General features: G+C 44.3%; 1 protein-coding gene and 3 long non-coding RNA genes across 6 annotated transcripts; 1 reads left to right on the forward strand and 3 right to left on the reverse strand.

Annotated features, from left to right (window-relative positions):
* Window positions 1–1,955: 1,955 nt before the first annotated feature.
* Window positions 1,956–3,766, reverse strand: LOC137908013 (uncharacterized). Its single transcript, XR_011105948.1, has 4 exons — window positions 3,650–3,766; window positions 2,858–2,975; window positions 2,678–2,762; window positions 1,956–2,525 (listed from the first exon to the last, which is right to left on the reverse strand). It is a non-coding gene; the product is annotated as an uncharacterized lncRNA (long non-coding RNA).
* A 1,359-nt stretch (window positions 3,767–5,125) lies between these two features.
* On the reverse strand, window positions 5,126–7,000 carry LOC137908019 (uncharacterized). 2 transcript variants are annotated; one of them, XR_011105951.1, is made up of 4 exons: window positions 6,873–7,000; window positions 6,019–6,136; window positions 5,839–5,923; window positions 5,126–5,686 (listed from the first exon to the last, which is right to left on the reverse strand). It is a non-coding gene; the product is annotated as an uncharacterized lncRNA (long non-coding RNA). The 2 variants fall into 2 exon arrangements; XR_011105950.1 differs by having other exon boundaries at window positions 5,126–5,923.
* A 1,342-nt stretch (window positions 7,001–8,342) lies between these two features.
* On the reverse strand, window positions 8,343–10,166 carry LOC137908008 (uncharacterized). 2 transcript variants are annotated; one of them, XR_011105946.1, is made up of 4 exons: window positions 10,044–10,166; window positions 9,245–9,362; window positions 9,065–9,149; window positions 8,343–8,912 (listed from the first exon to the last, which is right to left on the reverse strand). It is a non-coding gene; the product is annotated as an uncharacterized lncRNA (long non-coding RNA). The 2 variants fall into 2 exon arrangements; XR_011105945.1 differs by having other exon boundaries at window positions 8,343–9,149.
* A 1,844-nt stretch (window positions 10,167–12,010) lies between these two features.
* Window positions 12,011–16,019, forward strand: LOC137907716 (synapse differentiation-inducing gene protein 1-like). The gene is made up of 3 exons (XM_068752073.1): window positions 12,011–12,436; window positions 15,105–15,242; window positions 15,861–16,019. Exons 1-3 carry the CDS (start codon window positions 12,011–12,013, stop codon window positions 16,017–16,019), a joined length of 723 nt encoding a protein of 240 aa, XP_068608174.1.
* The last annotated feature ends 3,397 nt before the right edge of the window (window positions 16,020–19,416 follow it).

Here is a 19,416-nt window from a genome sequence, read left to right on the forward strand (position 1 = left end):
AAGACACCGTATATTATTATTGTAGAATCTTCCCAACACCAAATCTGCGTACGTAACAAGTGTAAAATCTTCTTAACCTGAATATTTGTCTCGTAATTGCACTTCCGGTTAGATGCTAAACTGCATTTCATTACCCCCCCCAGCCACACCTGGGTGCGGCTCAACAAAAGAGCTCACCTGAGGGTGTCTAATTTCTCTCGCGGCTCAGAATCCCATAAACACTCCTACAAGTTAATTCATCGTCCTTTGACGAACAGGAGTTCCTTTTTTTTTTGGCCTTATTACTTTCTCACATCGGTCTTTTTTATGTGACATGAAACAAAGGGACACTCACAGAAAACGAGCGGTATTTAGGATCGGCGTGAGAACAAAACAGAAAAAAGGGATTTGGGGAAAATACAAAAGCTGCTCGAGCTAGCTGCGCCTAGCTATATATTATATTGCGCGTGAATCGGTTAAAATGTCATAAATCGGGAAATTCATTTTACCTTTTCAAAGCCTTCGGATTCGTTTGGTCTCCTTTAACTCCTCTTATCTCATTTTAAGCGCTTTCGACGCTAGAAAACGCCAAAACTGGCCGTGCGTTCCGGTGCAAGACACACTTCTGACGTCACTAATGCCCGGCGTTAAATAGCGGAAGTCACAATCACAATGATGGAACTTCCGCTGAAAGTTTCAAAATAAAAGTGTTAGTCTAGCGCAGTGTTTCCCAACCTTTTTTGAGCCGCGGCACATTTTTTACATTTACAAAATCCTGCGGCACACCCCCAACCAAAATGACACCAAATTACACTCTAACAGCACATATTAGATTAGATGACCTTTATTATAATACATATAATTAATAATAAAGTTTTTTTATGTATTTATACTTATTTATACTACCAGCTCTTGTCGTTCACTTCAAAGTCTGAAGAGCGATCTACGGGCGGCACACACACTTTATTACAGCGCGGACACCCGACAATGTTAATTACGTGATATTATAAAAAATATTTTTTTTTTTTGGAAAATTTCTCACGGCACACCTGACGATCTCTCGCGGCACACCGGTTGGGAAAAGCTGAACTAGAGACACACACACTGGAAGCCACATTAACCCATGAACCAAAATCCACACGCAATAATAACTCTCACACCCAAAATCAGTGTCTCTCCAGCATCATCACAAAGTGCAGAGGCGAAGAACGACTGATCCAGCACAGCTGCCGAGGACCAAACAACAAACCTCAAATTCTTGTAAAAAAAAAAAACTACATGCTGCACCCCTTGGTTTCGAACCCAGGACCTTCCGGCTGGGAGTCAAGCGTGCTACCCACTGCACCACCGAGAATGCAGTACGACGTCGCATAAGGAAAAAGCACAGCTCCAGTGCAACACGCTGTGGTCTGAAATAGCACCTCATTATCCGACAAGTATGACTTTGTTAATGCCTCGAGTTTCCTACCCCGCACTGGGGGGTGGTTGGTATTGCTACCAACCACCGTGTCGGAGGCCCCGGGTTCGAGTCCCGCTGTGGGAGTGGGGTAGAGCGGGGGTAGCAGGGTAGGCCTGGGGCCTTGCCTGGGCGGGGTGAACTGGACCGGTCCACTTCACCCCGCCCAGGCGGCCCTGGGCCTACCCTGCTACCCCCTCTCTATCCCATTCCTGTGGTGGGATTTGAAGCCGGGGCATTTTGAACTTTTCAACATTTATACCAACTATTCCCCCACCCCCGTGCACACACCGACGCACGCACTCATACACTATGGACAATTTGGAGTAATCGATTCCCCTAAATTGCATGTTTTTGGAGGTGGGCGGAAGCAGGAGAACCCCGGCGCAGACACGATTCGAACCCAGTACCATCCGGCTGTGAGGCCAGCATAAACTCGACCAGCTGATAACCAGCCATTAACAAATTCTCAACACCAATGATGACATCACAGACAATCTGAATGTAAATATACATACTTTAATCTCATGTCCACAAATAATCAACAACAAACCTAACTGCAGACACAAATTGCATCGATCCAAATATAGACATTTTGCCAGCTGAAATATATTACATTTTAAAAAAGGTCCAAATATTTTAGATCTCCAGTACTGACACAATACCGCCGTAGTACTCATTCAGTACTGCCCCAGTACTAATAGAGTATTGATGTTAACAAACCTCTTGAAAATATAAGCTGCCCGTTATGGGCTTTTCTTCCGAGCAGATCAGATCAGCAATACGAAGAAAATGTACATTTATATTTCTATCCATCTGGTTCACGTTTCACATCTAACACTGTAAAAAATAAAACAGCAAATACACTGCAAAAAAAACCCATGTGTTCATTTGGCCTTTGGTTTGCTGACAGGATGTGATGTCACAGATCACACATCCAAGCCTCGTATCAGAAAGTCTTTGAGAGCACTGAGTCGCTCCACCAGCATCACATCCACGTCTGACTCGTCCCCATGAGGGACGCTGCCATTGCACTGACGGAGAGATGCTTTCCGCTTCCTGGGGACCATGGTAACAGGAAGTCCCGCCCCTGAAGTCGACAAACATTTTGAAAAAAGAAGTGTGAAGAACAAGATGATGAAAAGAGAAGTGCTACCTCTATGTAGTAATAATGAATACAACTGCGTAGTTAGAAATAAAATACAAAATAACACAAAGGAGGGACATAAATAAGGAGACTACCGTCGCTTTATCATGCTCTCAATACATTTCCCAACCCCCCTTGCAGTCTCTTGCTTTTCCGGGGCTGAGTGAAGTCAGGAAACTCCTGAAGGACAACAAAAAGGCAGTGAGTTCCCTCGCTCAGCTGGTCTGCGTGGAAACAGAAGTTCTCAAACGGACTTTCCATCCATCAAAACGAACCCGTTTCATCGTCAGCCGAAGGCCGAGCTGGATGCGGCGTCGCCGTCGCCGCCCCCAAGCCCTGCCGCCTGCCATCGCTGTCCTTCAGGGTCAGAGGTCGACTCAGCATTTTTGAGGACTGTGAGAGAGACAGAACAACATCCAATGACAAAAACAACAACAAAAAGAGTTCTGGGCCTCCAGCCGAGGAAGGTTGAAGTCATCTAAAAGTTGTTTGTGCCATTTGCTCCACGCACACACGCTTAAAGAGGAGTTAAAGAAGCCATTTCTGGAGAAACCATCTCTGAACAGAGGAGGAGGATTAAGACACCGTATATTATTATTGTAGAATCTTCCCAACACCAAATCTGCGTACGTAACAAGTGTAAAATCTTCTTAACCTGAATATTTGTCTCGTAATTGCACTTCCGGTTAGATGCTAAACTGCATTTCATTACCCCCCCCAGCCACACCTGGGTGCAGCTCAACAAAAGAGCTCACCTGAGGGTGCCTAATTTCTCTCGCGGCTCAGAATCCCATAAACATTCCTACAAGTTAATTCATCGTCCTTTGACGAACAGGAGTTCCTTTTTTTTCTTGGCCTTATTACTTTCTTACATCGGTCTTTTTTATGTGACATGAAACAAAGGGACACTCACAGAAAACGAGCGGTATTTAGGATCGGCGTGAGAACAAAACAGAAAAAAGGGATTTGGAGAAAATACAAAAGCTGCTCGAGCTAGCTGCGCCTAGCTATATATTATATTGCGCGTGAATCGGTTAAAATGTCATAAATCGGGAAATTCATTTTACCTTTTCAAAGCCTTCGGATTCGTTTGGTCTCCTTTAACTCCTCTTATCTCATTTTAAGCGCTTTCGACGCTAGAAAACGCCAAAACTGGCCGTGCGTTCCGGTGCAAGACACACTTCTGACGTCACTAATGCCCGGCGTTAAATAGCGGAAGTCACAATCACAATGATGGAACTTCCGCTGAAAGTTTCAAAATAAAAGTGTTAGTCTAGCGCAGTGTTTCCCAACCTTTTTTGAGCCGCGGCACATTTTTTACATTTACAAAATCCTGCGGCACACCCCCAACCAAAATGACACCAAATTACACTCTAACAGCACATATTAGATTAGATGACCTTTATTATAATACATATAATTAATAATAAAGTTTTTTTATGTATTTATACTTATTTATACTACCAGCTCTTGTCGTTCACTTCAAAGTCTGAAGAGCGATCTACGGGCGGCACACACACTTTATTACAGCGCGGACACCCGACAATGTTAATTACGTGATATTATAAAAAATATTTTTTTTTTTTGGAAAATTTCTCACGGCACACCTGACGATCTCTCGCGGCACACCGGTTGGGAAAAGCTGAACTAGAGACACACACACTGGAAGCCACATTAACCCATGAACCAAAATCCACACGCAATAATAACTCTCACACCCAAAATCAGTGTCTCTCCAGCATCATCACAAAGTGCAGAGGCGAAGACCGACTGATCCAGCACAGCTGCCGAGGACCAAACAACAAACCTCAAATTCTTGTAAAAAAAAAAAACTACATGCTGCACCCCTTGGTTTCGAACCCAGGACCTTCCGGCTGGGAGTCAAGCGTGCTACCCACTGCACCACCGAGAATGCAGTACGATGTCGCATGAGGAAAAAGCACAGCTCCAGTGCAACACGCTGTGGTCTGAAATAGCACCTCATTATCCGACAAGTATGACTTTGTTAATGCCTCGAGTTTCCTACCCCGCACTGGGGGGTGGTTGGTATTGCTACCAACCACCGTGTCGGAGGCCCCGGGTTCGAGTCCCGCTGTGGGAGTGGGGTAGAGCGGGGGTAGCAGGGTAGGCCTGGGGCCTTGCCTGGGCGGGGTGAACTGGACCGGTCCACTTCACCCCGCCCAGGCGGCCCTGGGCCTACCCTGCTACCCCCTCTCTATCCCATTCCCGTGGTGGGATTTGAAGCCGGGGCATTTTGAACTTTTCAACATTTATACCAACTATTCCCCCACCCCCGTGCACACACCGACGCACGCACTCATACACTATGGACAATTTGGAGTAATCAATTCCCCCAAATTGCATGTTTTTGTAGGTGGGCGGAAGCAGGAGAACCCCGACGCAGACACGATTCGAACCCAGTACCATCCGGCTGTGAGGCCAGCATAAACTCGACCAGCTGATAACCAGCCATTAACAAATTCTCAACACCAATGATGACATCACAGACAATCTGAATGTAAATATACATACTTTAATCTCATGTCCACAAATAATCAACAACAAACCTAACTGCAGACACAAATTGCATTGATCCAAATATAGACATTTTGCCAGCTGAAATATATTACATTTTAAAAAAGGTCCAAATATTTTAGATCTCCAGTACTGACACAATACCGCCGTAGTACTCATTCAGTACTGCCCCAGTACTAATAGAGTATTGATGTTAACAAACCTCTTGAAAATATAAGCTGCCCGTTATGGGCTTTTCTTCCGAGCAGACCAGATCAGCAATACGAAGAAAATGTACATTTATATTTCTATCCATCCGGTTCACGTTTCACATCCAACACTGTAAAAAATAAAACGGCAAATACACTGCAAAAAAAACCCATGTGTTCATTTGGCCTTTGGTTTGCTGACAGGATGTGATGTCACAGATCACACATCCAAGCCCCGTATCAGAAAGTCTTTGAGAGCACCGAGTCGCTCCACCAGCATCACATCCACGTCTGACTCGTCCCCATGAGGGACGCTGCCATTGCACTGACGGAGAGATGCTTTCCGCTTCCTGGGGACCATGGTAACAGGAAGTCCCGCCCCTGAAGTCGACAAACATTTTGAAAAAAGAAGTGTGAAGAACAAGATGATGAAAAGAGAAGTGCTACCTCTATGTAGTAATAATGAATACAACTGCGTAGTTAGAAATAAAATACAAAATAACACAAAGGAGGGACATAAATAAGGAGACTACCGTCGCTTTATCATGCTCTCAATACATTTCCCAACCCCCCTTGCAGTCTCTTCCTTTTCCGGGGCTGAGTGAAGTCAGGAAACTTCTGAAGGACAACAAAAAGGCAGTGAGTTCCCTCGCTCAGCTGGTCTGCGTGGAAACAGAAGTTCTCAAACGGACTTCCCATCCATCAAAACGAACCCGTTTCATCGTCAGCCGAAGGCCGAGCTGGATGCTGCGTCGCCGTCGCCGCCCCCAAGCCCTGCCGCCTGCCATCGCTGTCCTTCAGGGTCAGAGGTCGACTCAGCATTTTTGAGGACTGTGAGAGAGACAGAACAACATCCAATGACAAAAACAACAACAAAAAGAGTTCTGGGCCTCCAGCCGAGGAAGGTTGAAGTCACCTGAAAGTTGTTTGTGCCATTTGCTCCAAGCACGCGCACACACACACACACACACACACACACACACACACACACACGCACACACACGCACGCTTAAAGAGGAGTTAAAGAAGCCATTTCTGGAGAAACCATCTCTGAACAGAGGAGGAGGATTAAGACACCGTATATTATTATTGTAGAATCTTCCCAACACCAAATCTGTGTACGTAACAAGTGTAAAATCTTCTTAACCTGAATATTTGTCTCGTAATTGCACTTCCGGTTCGATGCTAAACTGCATTTCATTACCCCCCCCCAGCCACACCTGGGTGCAGCTCAACAAAAGAGCTCATCTGAGGGTGTCTAATTTCTCTCGCGGCTCAGAATCCCATAAACATTCCTACAAGTTAATTCATCGTCATTTGACGAACAGGAGTTCCTTTTTTTTCTTGGCCTTATTACTTCCTCACATCGGTCTTTTTTATGTGACATGAAACAAAGGGACACTCACAGAAAACGAGCGGTATTTAGGATCGGCGTGAGAACAAAACAGAAAAAAGGGATTTGGGGAAAATACAAAAGCTGCTCGAGCTAGCTGCGCCTAGCTACCGTTAGCATATTATATTGCGCGTGAATCGGTTAAAATGTCATAAATCGGGAAATTCATTTTACCTTTTCAAAGCCTTCGGATTCGTTTGGTCTCCTTTAACTCCTCTTATCTCATTTTAAGCGCTTTCGACGCTAGAAAACGCCAAACCTGGCCGTGCGGTCCGGTGCAAGACACACTTCTGACGTCACTAATGCCCGGCGTTAAATAGCGGAAGTCACAATCACAATGATGGAACTTCCGCTGAAAGTTTCAAAATAAAAGTGTTAGTCTAGCGCAGTGTTTCCCAACCTTTTTTGAGCCGCGGCACATTTTTTACATTTACAAAATCCTGCGGCACACCCCAACCAAAATGACACCAAATTACACTCTAACAGTACATATTAGATTAGATGACCTTTATTATAATACATAAAATTAATAATAAAGTTTTTTTTATGTATTTATACTTATTTATACTACCAGCTCTTGTCGTTCACTTCAAAGTCTGAAGAGCGATCTACGGGCGGCGCACACACTTTATTACAGCGCGGACACCCGATAATGTTAATTACGTGATATTATAAAAAATATTATTATTTTTTTGGAAAATTTCTCACGGCACACCTGACGATCTCTCGCGGCACACCGGTTGGGAAAAGCTGAACTAGAGACACACACACTGGAAGCCACATTAACCCATGAACCAAAATCCACACGCAATAATAACTCTCACACCCAAAATCAGTGTCTCTCCAGCATCATCACAAAGTGCAGAGGCGAAGACCGACTGATCCAGCACAGCTGCCGAGGACCAAACAACAAACCTCAAATTCTTGTAAAAAAAAAAAAAACCACACGCTGCACCCCTTGGTTTCGAACCCAGGACCCTCTGGCTGGGAGTCAAGCGTGCTACCCACTGCACCACCGAGAATGCAGTACGACGTCGCATAAGGAAAAAGCACAGCTCCAGTGCAACACGCTGTGGTCTGAAATAGCACCTCATTATCCGACAAGTATGACTTTGTTAATGCCTCGAGTTTCCTACCCCGCACTGGGGGGTGGTTGGTATTGCTACCAACCACCGTGTCGGAGGCCCCGGGTTCGAGTCCCGCTGTGGGAGTGGGGTAGAGCGGGGGTAGCAGGGTAGGCCTGGGGCCTTGCCTGGGCGGGGTGAACTGGACCGGTCCACTTCACCCCGCCCAGGCGGCCCTGGGCCTACCCTGCTACCCCCTCTCTATCCCATTCCTGTGGTGGGATTTGAAGCCGGGGCATTTTGAACTTTTCAACATTTATACCAACTATTCCCCCACCCCCGTGCACACACCGACGCACGCACTCATACACTATGGACAATTTGGAGTAATCGATTCCCCTAAATTGCATGTTTTTGGAGGTGGGCGGAAGCAGGAGAACCCCGGCGCAGACACGATTCGAACCCAGTACCATCCGGCTGTGAGGCCAGCATAAACTCGACCAGCTGATAACCAGCCATTAACAAATTCTCAACACCAATGATGACATCACAGACAATCTGAATGTAAATATACATACTTTAATCTCATGTCCACAAATAATCAACAACAAACCTAACTGCAGACACAAATTGCATCGATCCAAATATAGACATTTTGCCAGCTGAAATATATTACATTTTAAAAAAGGTCCAAATATTTTAGATCTCCAGTACTGACACAATACCGCCGTAGTACTCATTCAGTACTGCCCCAGTACTAATAGAGTATTGATGTTAACAAACCTCTTGAAAATATAAGCTGCCCGTTATGGGCTTTTCTTCCGAGCAGATCAGATCAGCAATACGAAGAAAATGTACATTTATATTTCTATCCATCTGGTTCACGTTTCACATCTAACACTGTAAAAAATAAAACAGCAAATACACTGCAAAAAAAACCCATGTGTTCATTTGGCCTTTGGTTTGCTGACAGGATGTGATGTCACAGATCACACATCCAAGCCTCGTATCAGAAAGTCTTTGAGAGCACTGAGTCGCTCCACCAGCATCACATCCACGTCTGACTCGTCCCCATGAGGGACGCTGCCATTGCACTGACGGAGAGATGCTTTCCGCTTCCTGGGGACCATGGTAACAGGAAGTCCCGCCCCTGAAGTCGACAAACATTTTGAAAAAAGAAGTGTGAAGAACAAGATGATGAAAAGAGAAGTGCTACCTCTATGTAGTAATAATGAATACAACTGCGTAGTTAGAAATAAAATACAAAATAACACAAAGGAGGGACATAAATAAGGAGACTACCGTCGCTTTATCATGCTCTCAATACATTTCCCAACCCCCCTTGCAGTCTCTTGCTTTTCCGGGGCTGAGTGAAGTCAGGAAACTCCTGAAGGACAACAAAAAGGCAGTGAGTTCCCTCGCTCAGCTGGTCTGCGTGGAAACAGAAGTTCTCAAACGGACTTTCCATCCATCAAAACGAACCCGTTTCATCGTCAGCCGAAGGCCGAGCTGGATGCGGCGTCGCCGTCGCCGCCCCCAAGCCCTGCCGCCTGCCATCGCTGTCCTTCAGGGTCAGAGGTCGACTCAGCATTTTTGAGGACTGTGAGAGAGACAGAACAACATCCAATGACAAAAACAACAACAAAAAGAGTTCTGGGCCTCCAGCCGAGGAAGGTTGAAGTCATCTAAAAGTTGTTTGTGCCATTTGCTCCACGCACACACGCTTAAAGAGGAGTTAAAGAAGCCATTTCTGGAGAAACCATCTCTGAACAGAGGAGGAGGATTAAGACACCGTATATTATTATTGTAGAATCTTCCCAACACCAAATCTGCGTACGTAACAAGTGTAAAATCTTCTTAACCTGAATATTTGTCTCGTAATTGCACTTCCGGTTAGATGCTAAACTGCATTTCATTACCCCCCCCAGCCACACCTGGGTGCAGCTCAACAAAAGAGCTCACCTGAGGGTGCCTAATTTCTCTCGCGGCTCAGAATCCCATAAACATTCCTACAAGTTAATTCATCGTCCTTTGACGAACAGGAGTTCCTTTTTTTTCTTGGCCTTATTACTTTCTTACATCGGTCTTTTTTATGTGACATGAAACAAAGGGACACTCACAGAAAACGAGCGGTATTTAGGATCGGCGTGAGAACAAAACAGAAAAAAGGGATTTGGAGAAAATACAAAAGCTGCTCGAGCTAGCTGCGCCTAGCTACCGTTAGCATATTATATTGCGCGTGAATCGGTTAAAATGTCATAAATCGGGAAATTCATTTTACCTTTCCAAAGCCTTCGGATTCGTTTGGTCTCCTTTAACTCCTCTTATCTCATTTTAAGCGCTTTCGACGCTAGAAAACGCCAAACCTGGCCGTGCGGTCCGGCGCAAGACACACTTCTGACGCCACTAATGCCCGGCGTTAAATAGCGGAAGTCACAATCACAATGATGAAACTTCCGCTGAAAGTTTCAAAATAAAAGTGTTAGTCTAGCGCAGTGTTTCCCAACCTTTTTTGAGCCGCGGCACATTTTTTACATTTACAAAATCCTGCGGCACACCCCCAACCAAAATGACACAAAATGACACTCTAACTGTTAGAGTGTCATTTTGTGTCATTTTAACAGTACATATTGTACTGTTAGAGATCGTCAGTACTGACGATCTCTCGCGGCACACCGGTTGGGAAAAGCTGGCGTAGACAGAACAATAGGACTTTGGGAACTGTCACATTCATGGTCACAGTTAACAGCGCGCTTCAGCCAATCATTTGCCTGGAATCAGTTCAATGTTTCGAAGCCGGAGCTCGTGTGTGCGTAAAATCTACCTGTCAGACGCAGCTTTGGCACCATGGCCGGCAGGGCTTACCGGCTGAAGTCCATTCTTATGCTCACGGATTAACTTTCATTTAGACGGATACCCACGGGATGACAGTTTGCCCACGCGAATGATACAGTGATAATGTGAAGTGGAGCGGGAGCTCCGTGCGTCTCCGTTGACTCCGCCGCGCCGCGCCGAGGAACGATGCTGAATGAAGCTGCGGGAGGATTTTCCACTTCAGGTAAGATTATGCTTGTAGTAAGCGAACAAATATTATCGGCTCGTTCTTTTATTCTGCCATTATTCCCAGTGGATATGAGATCTATAATGATACAAGAGCAAAACAGCAAACAAACAAACAAACAAAGACAAAAACAACGGGATTTCCCTCAAAAACAGCTCAAATTAAAAATTAAGCATTTGTTATTTTGTCAGATGAATTATTCGTTATTATTATTATTAATGGGATGTGGTTGTTGTTTACTGTTTTGTTGGATAGCATTCCCTGCTATGATGTGGCTAAGCCTCAGAGGTTTGAGAGGATGGAAACGGCTAGATAAGGATTTGACGATATTGTGTCTTGGGGGCTCAACTCCAGCCACTGGCCCACGTTATTCATTAAACTGCTTTGACACCTACTTTAATGCATCTAATCAATCTATCTTCAACAAACACTGTATTGATTTGATTTGCTACTTTTAAATTCTAAATATGGTTATTATCTTATTTCATGATAAAATGGTAGGGTACAATATTTATCTAGCGGATGAATTCTGATATTGTCTTCCAGAATGATTAAACACTGGTACAGCTTCTTCTTCTTGATGTTGTTTTTGTTGTTTTCATATGATAAAATTATGCATCGCCATTTGTTAAACTGATCTCTCAATCGTTCACTCCTTTCCTCGCCTACATTTGAAAACACATAGGAGGAGACAGGGAGCCATGACACGACTTTCCGGATCATCACTCACAGACATTAAATTAATCTGCAAGCAGAGCGAAGCACGGCGCCGCGTGCAACACTTCCCCTGGTTTTCAATATAGGCTGCCATGACGTGTGGACTGCACTTCCCCTATGTAAAACTGGAGGTGTGAGACGTAACAGATGAACAAGCAGCAGATGGCATTTTATGGCTAAGACAGATGAGAGCTTGCAGGAGAAACGATGATTGCCAAACAAGACAGAATACTTTCTGCATTGAATTAATGTCAGATATTTACTAAAAGCTCAGTGTTAGGTTGGACTCCATATATTCTCTTCCACCAAGAAGAGTATTTTCCCAATGGCGCCATGATTTAATAGAAGTGTTTGTTATTTATTTATGTTTCTTTAGACTTTCATTTGTGAAATTGAATTGCTTGTCATGTATTTCCAGCTTCCTGACTGCCGGATCTTTTGGATCAATCCAGGCGTTTGAAGCAGCCACCATGGAGAGTCTCAGCGAGCTCCAGAACCCCCTGCTAGATAAAACTAGTCAACACATGGTGCACAATGACTACCAAGGTTACCAGTACGACTACCTGGACCAGCCTTACCATGACAGCCTCATCGATTACTATTGCTCTGACACTCAAGGCACTCATCAAACACAGCAGTTTTTGAATGCCACGTCCCTCCACCTAGCTGTAGAGGCCCTCTACAGGCCCAACTTTATTCTGTGCAAAGACAGCGTGAGTCTTCACAGCAAGGACTCTAAGAGCGAGAGCTTTGAGACCACGTTCACAGAAAATAAAGACGCCCTGTTGGATGGAGTTTCCCCAGAAAACCCTCTGGAGTGCATACAAGGAGAGAAGGGCGTGAAAATCCAGACAGTTTCGTATGATGTGGAAGAGGAGCAGGGTCCTGAGTATGAGGTCAGAGGACAGAAGAACATGAATAAGTATTTTCCATATAAGGCTTTGCATTGTTTTGGTCACCTTTTATTTGGAGCTGTGGGTGTCTAATATGCTGAGTCTCTACAACCATGGCCTTATATACAGTATATACAGAATATACATATGTGTGCATGTACAAATAAGTAAACATGGGGATAAATACTGTAACAACACAAATACTGTAACAAATTCATGCATGTAGGAACCATTTGGCATCACGAGACAGTTAGTAATTACCTCTTGCAAGCTGCCGTTAAGCTGTTTGTCCATCCGTTAGCAAGATAAAAAATATTTAATATTTAATTTTAACATTGAAAACTCAATTTACGGATTCAAATCCGATGCAGTTTTACTTTTCATGGTTGGCGTATAAAGATGCCAAGAACAATTTAGAACCTTTTGGTGATGATCCAGATCACCGTGTGGACGGTGTAAATCCAATTAGGAGGGGATTGAGCTGCTCGGTGGAGGTCTGCGCTCTCTGAGTGCACATAAATGCAGACTGTCAGGGCCATCTTTCAGCAGCAGGCGAGTTAAGGATGATTTTATATTGTTATTTAACTCTAATAGACTGTCAGTGTGATTGAAGTTCATGTCTCACTTTGTTCTCCAAACGGTCGATTTAATGGAGTCTTAAAATCAAACCGCATGCAGTGAGAACACACCCATGTTTCATAACTACTTTCTAAGAAAAAGACTATCCAGGCAATTTGCACTTTTCGGAATAACATTTTGTTCTTCAAATAATTGGGTACAATTAAACAGCAAAGTGCTTTTAGATGTGGCCAGAATCTAATCTTATCTTGGGTGACTTTAAAAAAGAAAAAGGCTCTAAGCTGACAGATGAAGTACTGCAGCATAACCGGACTGATGACCGCTGTTTGTCACTCAGAGGCATTTGAGATGGGTTGAAATTACGGCACAATGCCACAACGAATGTCACGCTGTACTCAGGGAGACTTCTGCCATTTTTTTTTTATCTATGGTATATTATCCCAAGCTCCTTTCGTTCACCATTTTTGTTGTCGAAACATTCGACTCTTCCCTGCCTTCCTTTGGCTGTTCTAATGTCAACGGCGCGGCCGCCTGGAAGTATGTCGCCGTTGATAGAAATCATTTGAAGCGGTTCAGTTTCTATTAAATAAGCCTCAACAGAAACAAACGAAGCATTTCGAGGGAACACATCCACAATCCTAGTTTTCAATTATTCCCCACAATAACTTAAATATAACAGTTTCTCTACCTATATTGTCACTGAATTCCCGGTCCATGGTTTCCCATCCATTCTTTCCACCCCTGCACAAAACTTCAGTACGCAGGTATTTCATGTTTACAGATGAAAAACATCTTTCTGACAGCAAATAAAATTGCAGGTAACAGCAAGACAAGAACATGTTTGGCAGTGCCACTGTGATTTCGAGGGTAAGAGGGTGAGTGTGTGTGTCCTGCTGTAGAGTTGGCTGTCCTCTCCGGGCTCTAATGAGGCCTCAGACTGAGCTGTGACAGGGTTGTTCACGACACCCTGCGTCCACGGTGTGCCATCGTTCATGCTGGCATCAGACCAGCGTCTCTGCATCAGGTAGACTGTCAGTAGGACGGAATGCATCTGTCAGCCGGAGCTGTTATCAGGACTTGCTACCGAGATAAAGGAGATTACTGCTGTTTGTTTCCACCGGTTTATTTATGTGATGTCAGATTATGTGTTATGACCAGCTGCTGTTTTGATGGATCGCATCCGGCTGTGCAGGGGTAGTGCTCGTAAAGCAGATAAGCCAGCTTCATAATCTTTTTCCTGGCCAAGGTTCGGAAACCGGATAGTGGAGAGCGGCAAGTCCGCAAGTCGTAATGAAATATTTTTTTACAAAGTCTCCAAAAACGGCAGACGATAACTACATTAAAGCTTGTTAGCTATTGCTTGGTTCAATTCCTACCTTCCATATCGATTTCTGGTTTGGTCCTTCTCCTGGATTTGATTGATCCCTGCAGGCAGTAAAACTAACAAATGAAACCTGCTCCTGATTGTTGCGACTTATTTAGACAAATATCCAAGACGTCAAGGGGACAGCTCAGGGTGAAATAAAGCAACGTCCTCCTAAAGGTCACCCATGCAGTCGAATTTCCATCCTGGCTGCAGGCACAATGTGCCTATGAGTGGCATGAGAATCTATCATTCATTAGCACCTCTCAGCCCTTGTGGCTCTTTAGGTTGAGTGTCAAGCCACAGGATTGAGAGCTTGCCATGAAAGACACCAGCTACATATAAATGAGAAAAGGAAGTCTCACACGGCGTAGAAGCAATTCATAAGCGACAGTGTCTTCTTGCTGTTTCCCCTGTCACCATGCAATGATAGCGCAATCCATTAATCCTGTGTTATCTGTCAGGCCGCTCATGGGTGTTGACAGAGGCAGCAGCTGCTCTCTGTTCGGCTGATGCATATCCCGTCCTGGGTGCCGGTGGTGGAAAAAAGGGCCTCAAGCTGCACCACTGCAACCACGTCAAAGACACGCATGGCAATTCGTTCCATTATTATTTAGGAGTTAATATCAAGACCAGCGGACTCACCCTTTGTCTTGTTTTGTGGAAAAGTGCACAATCCTTTCCTTTTCTGACATTTAACTAACTATTTATCAACCCACTGCCTTGCAGAGTGACAGCTCCAGTGACAGCGAGAGTGAGGACAATTTCATCGTGCTCCCCCCCCGGGATTACCTGGGCCTCGCCATTTTCTCTATGCTCTGCTGCTTCTGGCCGTTGGGCATCATTGCCTTTTACTACTCTCACAAGGTAAAGGCTCAGAGAACTCTAATTAACTCTGATTACACTGCATTTTCTTTAAGGTCAGTGAGCACCAGTGCTCAGATGATCGACTACGTAAAACTAGCCGGTCCGCTCCGTCCGTCAGTCCTTCGGTTTCCTTACAGAAACCGTTAACATTGAGGCTTGGAGCCACAGCGTGCTCCAAGTGAGCACTGCATTAAAAAAAAAAAAAATTACCGTGTCTATAGCTGAGAACGCATTTGTAATTATAGTATCACCGATCACTTGTCTAGCCGCTCCGGTCTGAAGTGATTAGGCTCGCGCCCTGCAACCTCAAACAAAGCACATCTTCCTGGTTTGGCAACGCTTCTGCCTTAATTACAGGGACAATTACACCGGAGCAGAAAATGATGTGTCAGAAGATTAAATAAAGGCCGGGCTCATTTTTTGATTGGAAAACAAAACACCAAAAACAATACATTTATCACTGTCAGAAGGATGATGACCTAATTGCCATGGAAACTAATGACTCCCCAAGAGCATTTTGTGTTTTTCCCACTTCTAACTGTTGCAAACACCTACTCATACACTCCGTGCTGATGAGTAACACACCAGCTCATTTCACTCTCTGCTGTGTTTTGTCAGACTGGCAAGGCCGTCGCTAAAGGAGACTTCTCCAGAGCAGGGATGAGCTCCAGGAGAGCTCTGTTCCTGGCTGCCCTTTCCGTCACCGTTGGAGCAGGGATGTACGTGGGAGTGGTTGTGGCTCTCATAGCCTACCTGTCCAAACCAGGTCGTGCATAGCACTGGGACCAGTTTGCTCGTAGGAAGATGGAGAGAAAGAGAAAGAAAGAAGAAGCTGCATGGAGAGAAAAGAGGAGAGGAGAGCGATAAGTCAAGAATAAACTATTGTCGATGAAGGATATCGTAACCTGCATATTGATCCAGACTGAATTGTTGTTTCTCTTCTTCAGTGGTATTCCTCCACCACCTCACATCATACAGAAACAGCGCTGAGGCACTGCTCTTCCACCAAAGCCCTGCTGCACTTAGAGTTTATTTTTACCACATTAGATGTTTACAGCAGTTTTGTTTTACCTTTATAGTTGTTGTATTATCTGTAAATAGCATTGCAGATTGTGTGTGGTCCACCTTTGGTGGGGTTTTACGTGGATTTTCATTCGAGGAACAGCTGGATCAAAGCGGACCCTTCATACAAGGAAACCCAGCTTGATTGTCACATTGCACACAAGGTTGCTGAGCAGTGGTTCGGGGGTTTATTTGTGTTTACTGTGCACTATAACATTAATCAATAAATAGCTAAATTTGGCATGAATGATCATCTTCCATGTCGCCCCCTCCCCTCTTGCGTCTCTGTACCGTATCAGTCTTCCCAGCCCGGACCCATTCTGCATCAAGGATGCATAGAAATGTAAATGTTTCTAAAGGAGATTCAAGAAATAAAAGATCCTCTTCTATGTTATAGAGGAACTCAGATATCAAAGTATGGTTCTATTTACTTTTATTGATAAACTTCTCATGTGCTTCGTTGTGGCCTTGCAATGAGCCGACGTCTCATCCAGGGTGTTCCCCGCCGCTCATAGGATAGGCACTGAAGAAACCATCGATCGAGCGGTTCGAGTCCTGTCGGAGCCTATTGATCACCGATGGAACCGACCCCACGCTTCACTGTCTTTCAGCATCATCCACTGTCGACTGTAGCCTTGAGGTGACTTTAGCCATCAGAATGTTGCAAGGGCCGAACATGACGCCTGTTCTCCAAAAGCAGGATGTCAGAACCAGATGACAGCAGCACTTTTCTTCCCCTCCAGGACTTGGAAGGACCGTTGTGCATTAAAGCTATTCTACTCATCATTCACAGCACCAGAATAAGTGGAGCAGATGGCAATGGAAGAAAGAGAAGCTTGCACAGCCTGACCTGTCCTATATATGTCCATTTTCTTTTCTTTTTTTTTTTGCAATTTCTCTCTTGGCAAGTGTCAAATGCATGCAGCTCTATGGGGGAGGTGAAAAGTGCTGTTCTCATCAATGGGAGCGGTATGGGGCGCTGAAGTGGGCTCATTCTGCAAGCAAGCACAGCGCTGCATGTGTTTTCTCTCGAAAGAAAGCTTCACCCACGCCTGCTCACTCAGTCTCCCACAGCATCCATAGCTGGCTCAAACCACCAGAGGCCAACCAACGGTATTAGTCATCCACCCCACCTGAAGGAAAAGTTTCCAATAGACAGCAGCAGTTCAAGAAACCTTGACAAATAATTTATTGTCTGTGTTTGGGTGAGTTGATTAAGCAGTCTTATTCTTTTTTTTTTTTCATGCTCTGTTGCATCTGAAATGACAACATTTAAATGAATAGGTCTGTGCACACATTGGAGTAAAGTAAAAGGACACGTTTGTAGCTTGGGAACAATGATGAATGGGCTGAATCAAAATTGATAGAAACATGAGAGGGAGCAGAAAGACAAAAATACATTAGAGCCCAGCGCCGCTTTAATAAGGAGAACGTTGCACTTGACAGTTCGTGCAACTGAAAGATATTCTCAGATTCTGCTTTGATTAAAAACGTGTCGCCGCTCCGCTCACACGTGAAAGACAAAGCTGAGTTCCTCTCCAGTTCTTGCTGAGCCTCTGCTTAAAACCAATCATCTGAAATGGCTACGAGGACAACAGCTAGAAAAGCTGGGAACGCATTCTGTAGAAAACTACTGAGCAAAACTATCAGGGAGTGTCTGTCGTTTAAAGGCGTGAACAATCTTATACTAACATTTTCAACACACCAGACTAAGTCACAATGGGTGGAAGCGAAGGAGGAGGAGTCTGGAAGGGAGATGTGCTTGTCCGTGTAAGAGTGGAAAAACTCTTGGCTCGGTATTGATCGGCACATCTTGATGCAACACAGTTCATTTGGTAGATTGCAACACTGGAATGCTGTTTGAAGTTCATCCAGAGATCATTTCCCATTCAAGCAGATACATTTAATGTATATTTGATCATTCCAGGGACACTTTCTAGGTCAACAGCAGCACCAACAAAGCCTCAGTGGACCAGACTAGACTCATGTCTGATGCCATTTGAAATTTCAACACTTGAATTGTAGATATTAATAGTAACGTTAATGATAATAATAGCACCGACTCAGCATTTCAACACAAAGGGAGCTTCAGTGCATTCTAGCGCATTTACAGCAGTCAGAGCTGATTTTACAATACCCATTGGGAGTTTACCCTCTCATTCCATGGGGTAGGCTCCATCACCGCCATAGGGAGGTACTGTACCGGTACTGAAAACAGATGGATTGATTTCAAACATATGACTCGCAGAACATTTTATGTCTCACGAATCATCGCCGACATGCCTTTGTAAGGAGGACAGCTACTTGCATGAAGTGAGTAGAATTTTTTTTATATTAGTGCAAGTGAAACAAAAAGCAAAAATATCCAGTGGAATCTGATAATGATTCTGTTTATCTAATGACCCTCCAAAATAAAGGTGAGATGGCAAGATGCCTTATCATATTCACACACAAAGCAACAAACGGGATTGTCCTCACAAGTAATTTTCCTGAAGATGCTGTGGATTAAAATTTATAAATTAATTCTTTATAAATAAAAGAAATATGTGCTGGACACGTCAACCTGTGACTATATTTTCTATAACTTAGAAGAACTAACAAAAACTGAAAGCATAAAACATGAACAGAGCCTTAAGATTCATTTTGGACCTGTAGGAGGACCCCCCCAACCCCCCAGGATACAATCCTGTAAAGCAGTTTTAGCTCCACTCAACCCCAGATGAACAGCGCAATGTTATAAATACAGCGAACCATTTACTTTTAAAATCAGACGATGCACTTTAAGCACTTTTTTCCACTTCACTACATTCAGCTGTCCCGTTTTGAGCAGGATAAATCGGCAACCCCAACAAGGATCCTCCATATTACTCCACAGTGGGCATTTAGGAATGAAGACATCCCTACACCGTACTCTCCCTCAGTTGCTCTTCCTTCTAAATCACACTTTGACATCAGTTAAGCTCATCTCAACTTTGAAGCACTTCACACATCCATTCTCATCTGCCCTCACACCTTTGTTACACAGCGACATGCCAGGACACACTTCGGAGTGATAAAGGCCTCATCCTCCGACTTCACTTATCACTCTTGAGCAAAATAAAAGGCAGTTCTG

This window comes from Brachionichthys hirsutus, chromosome 18, assembly GCF_040956055.1.
Source record: "Brachionichthys hirsutus isolate HB-005 chromosome 18, CSIRO-AGI_Bhir_v1, whole genome shotgun sequence".
Classification (NCBI taxonomy): domain Eukaryota; kingdom Metazoa; phylum Chordata; class Actinopteri; order Lophiiformes; family Brachionichthyidae; genus Brachionichthys; species Brachionichthys hirsutus.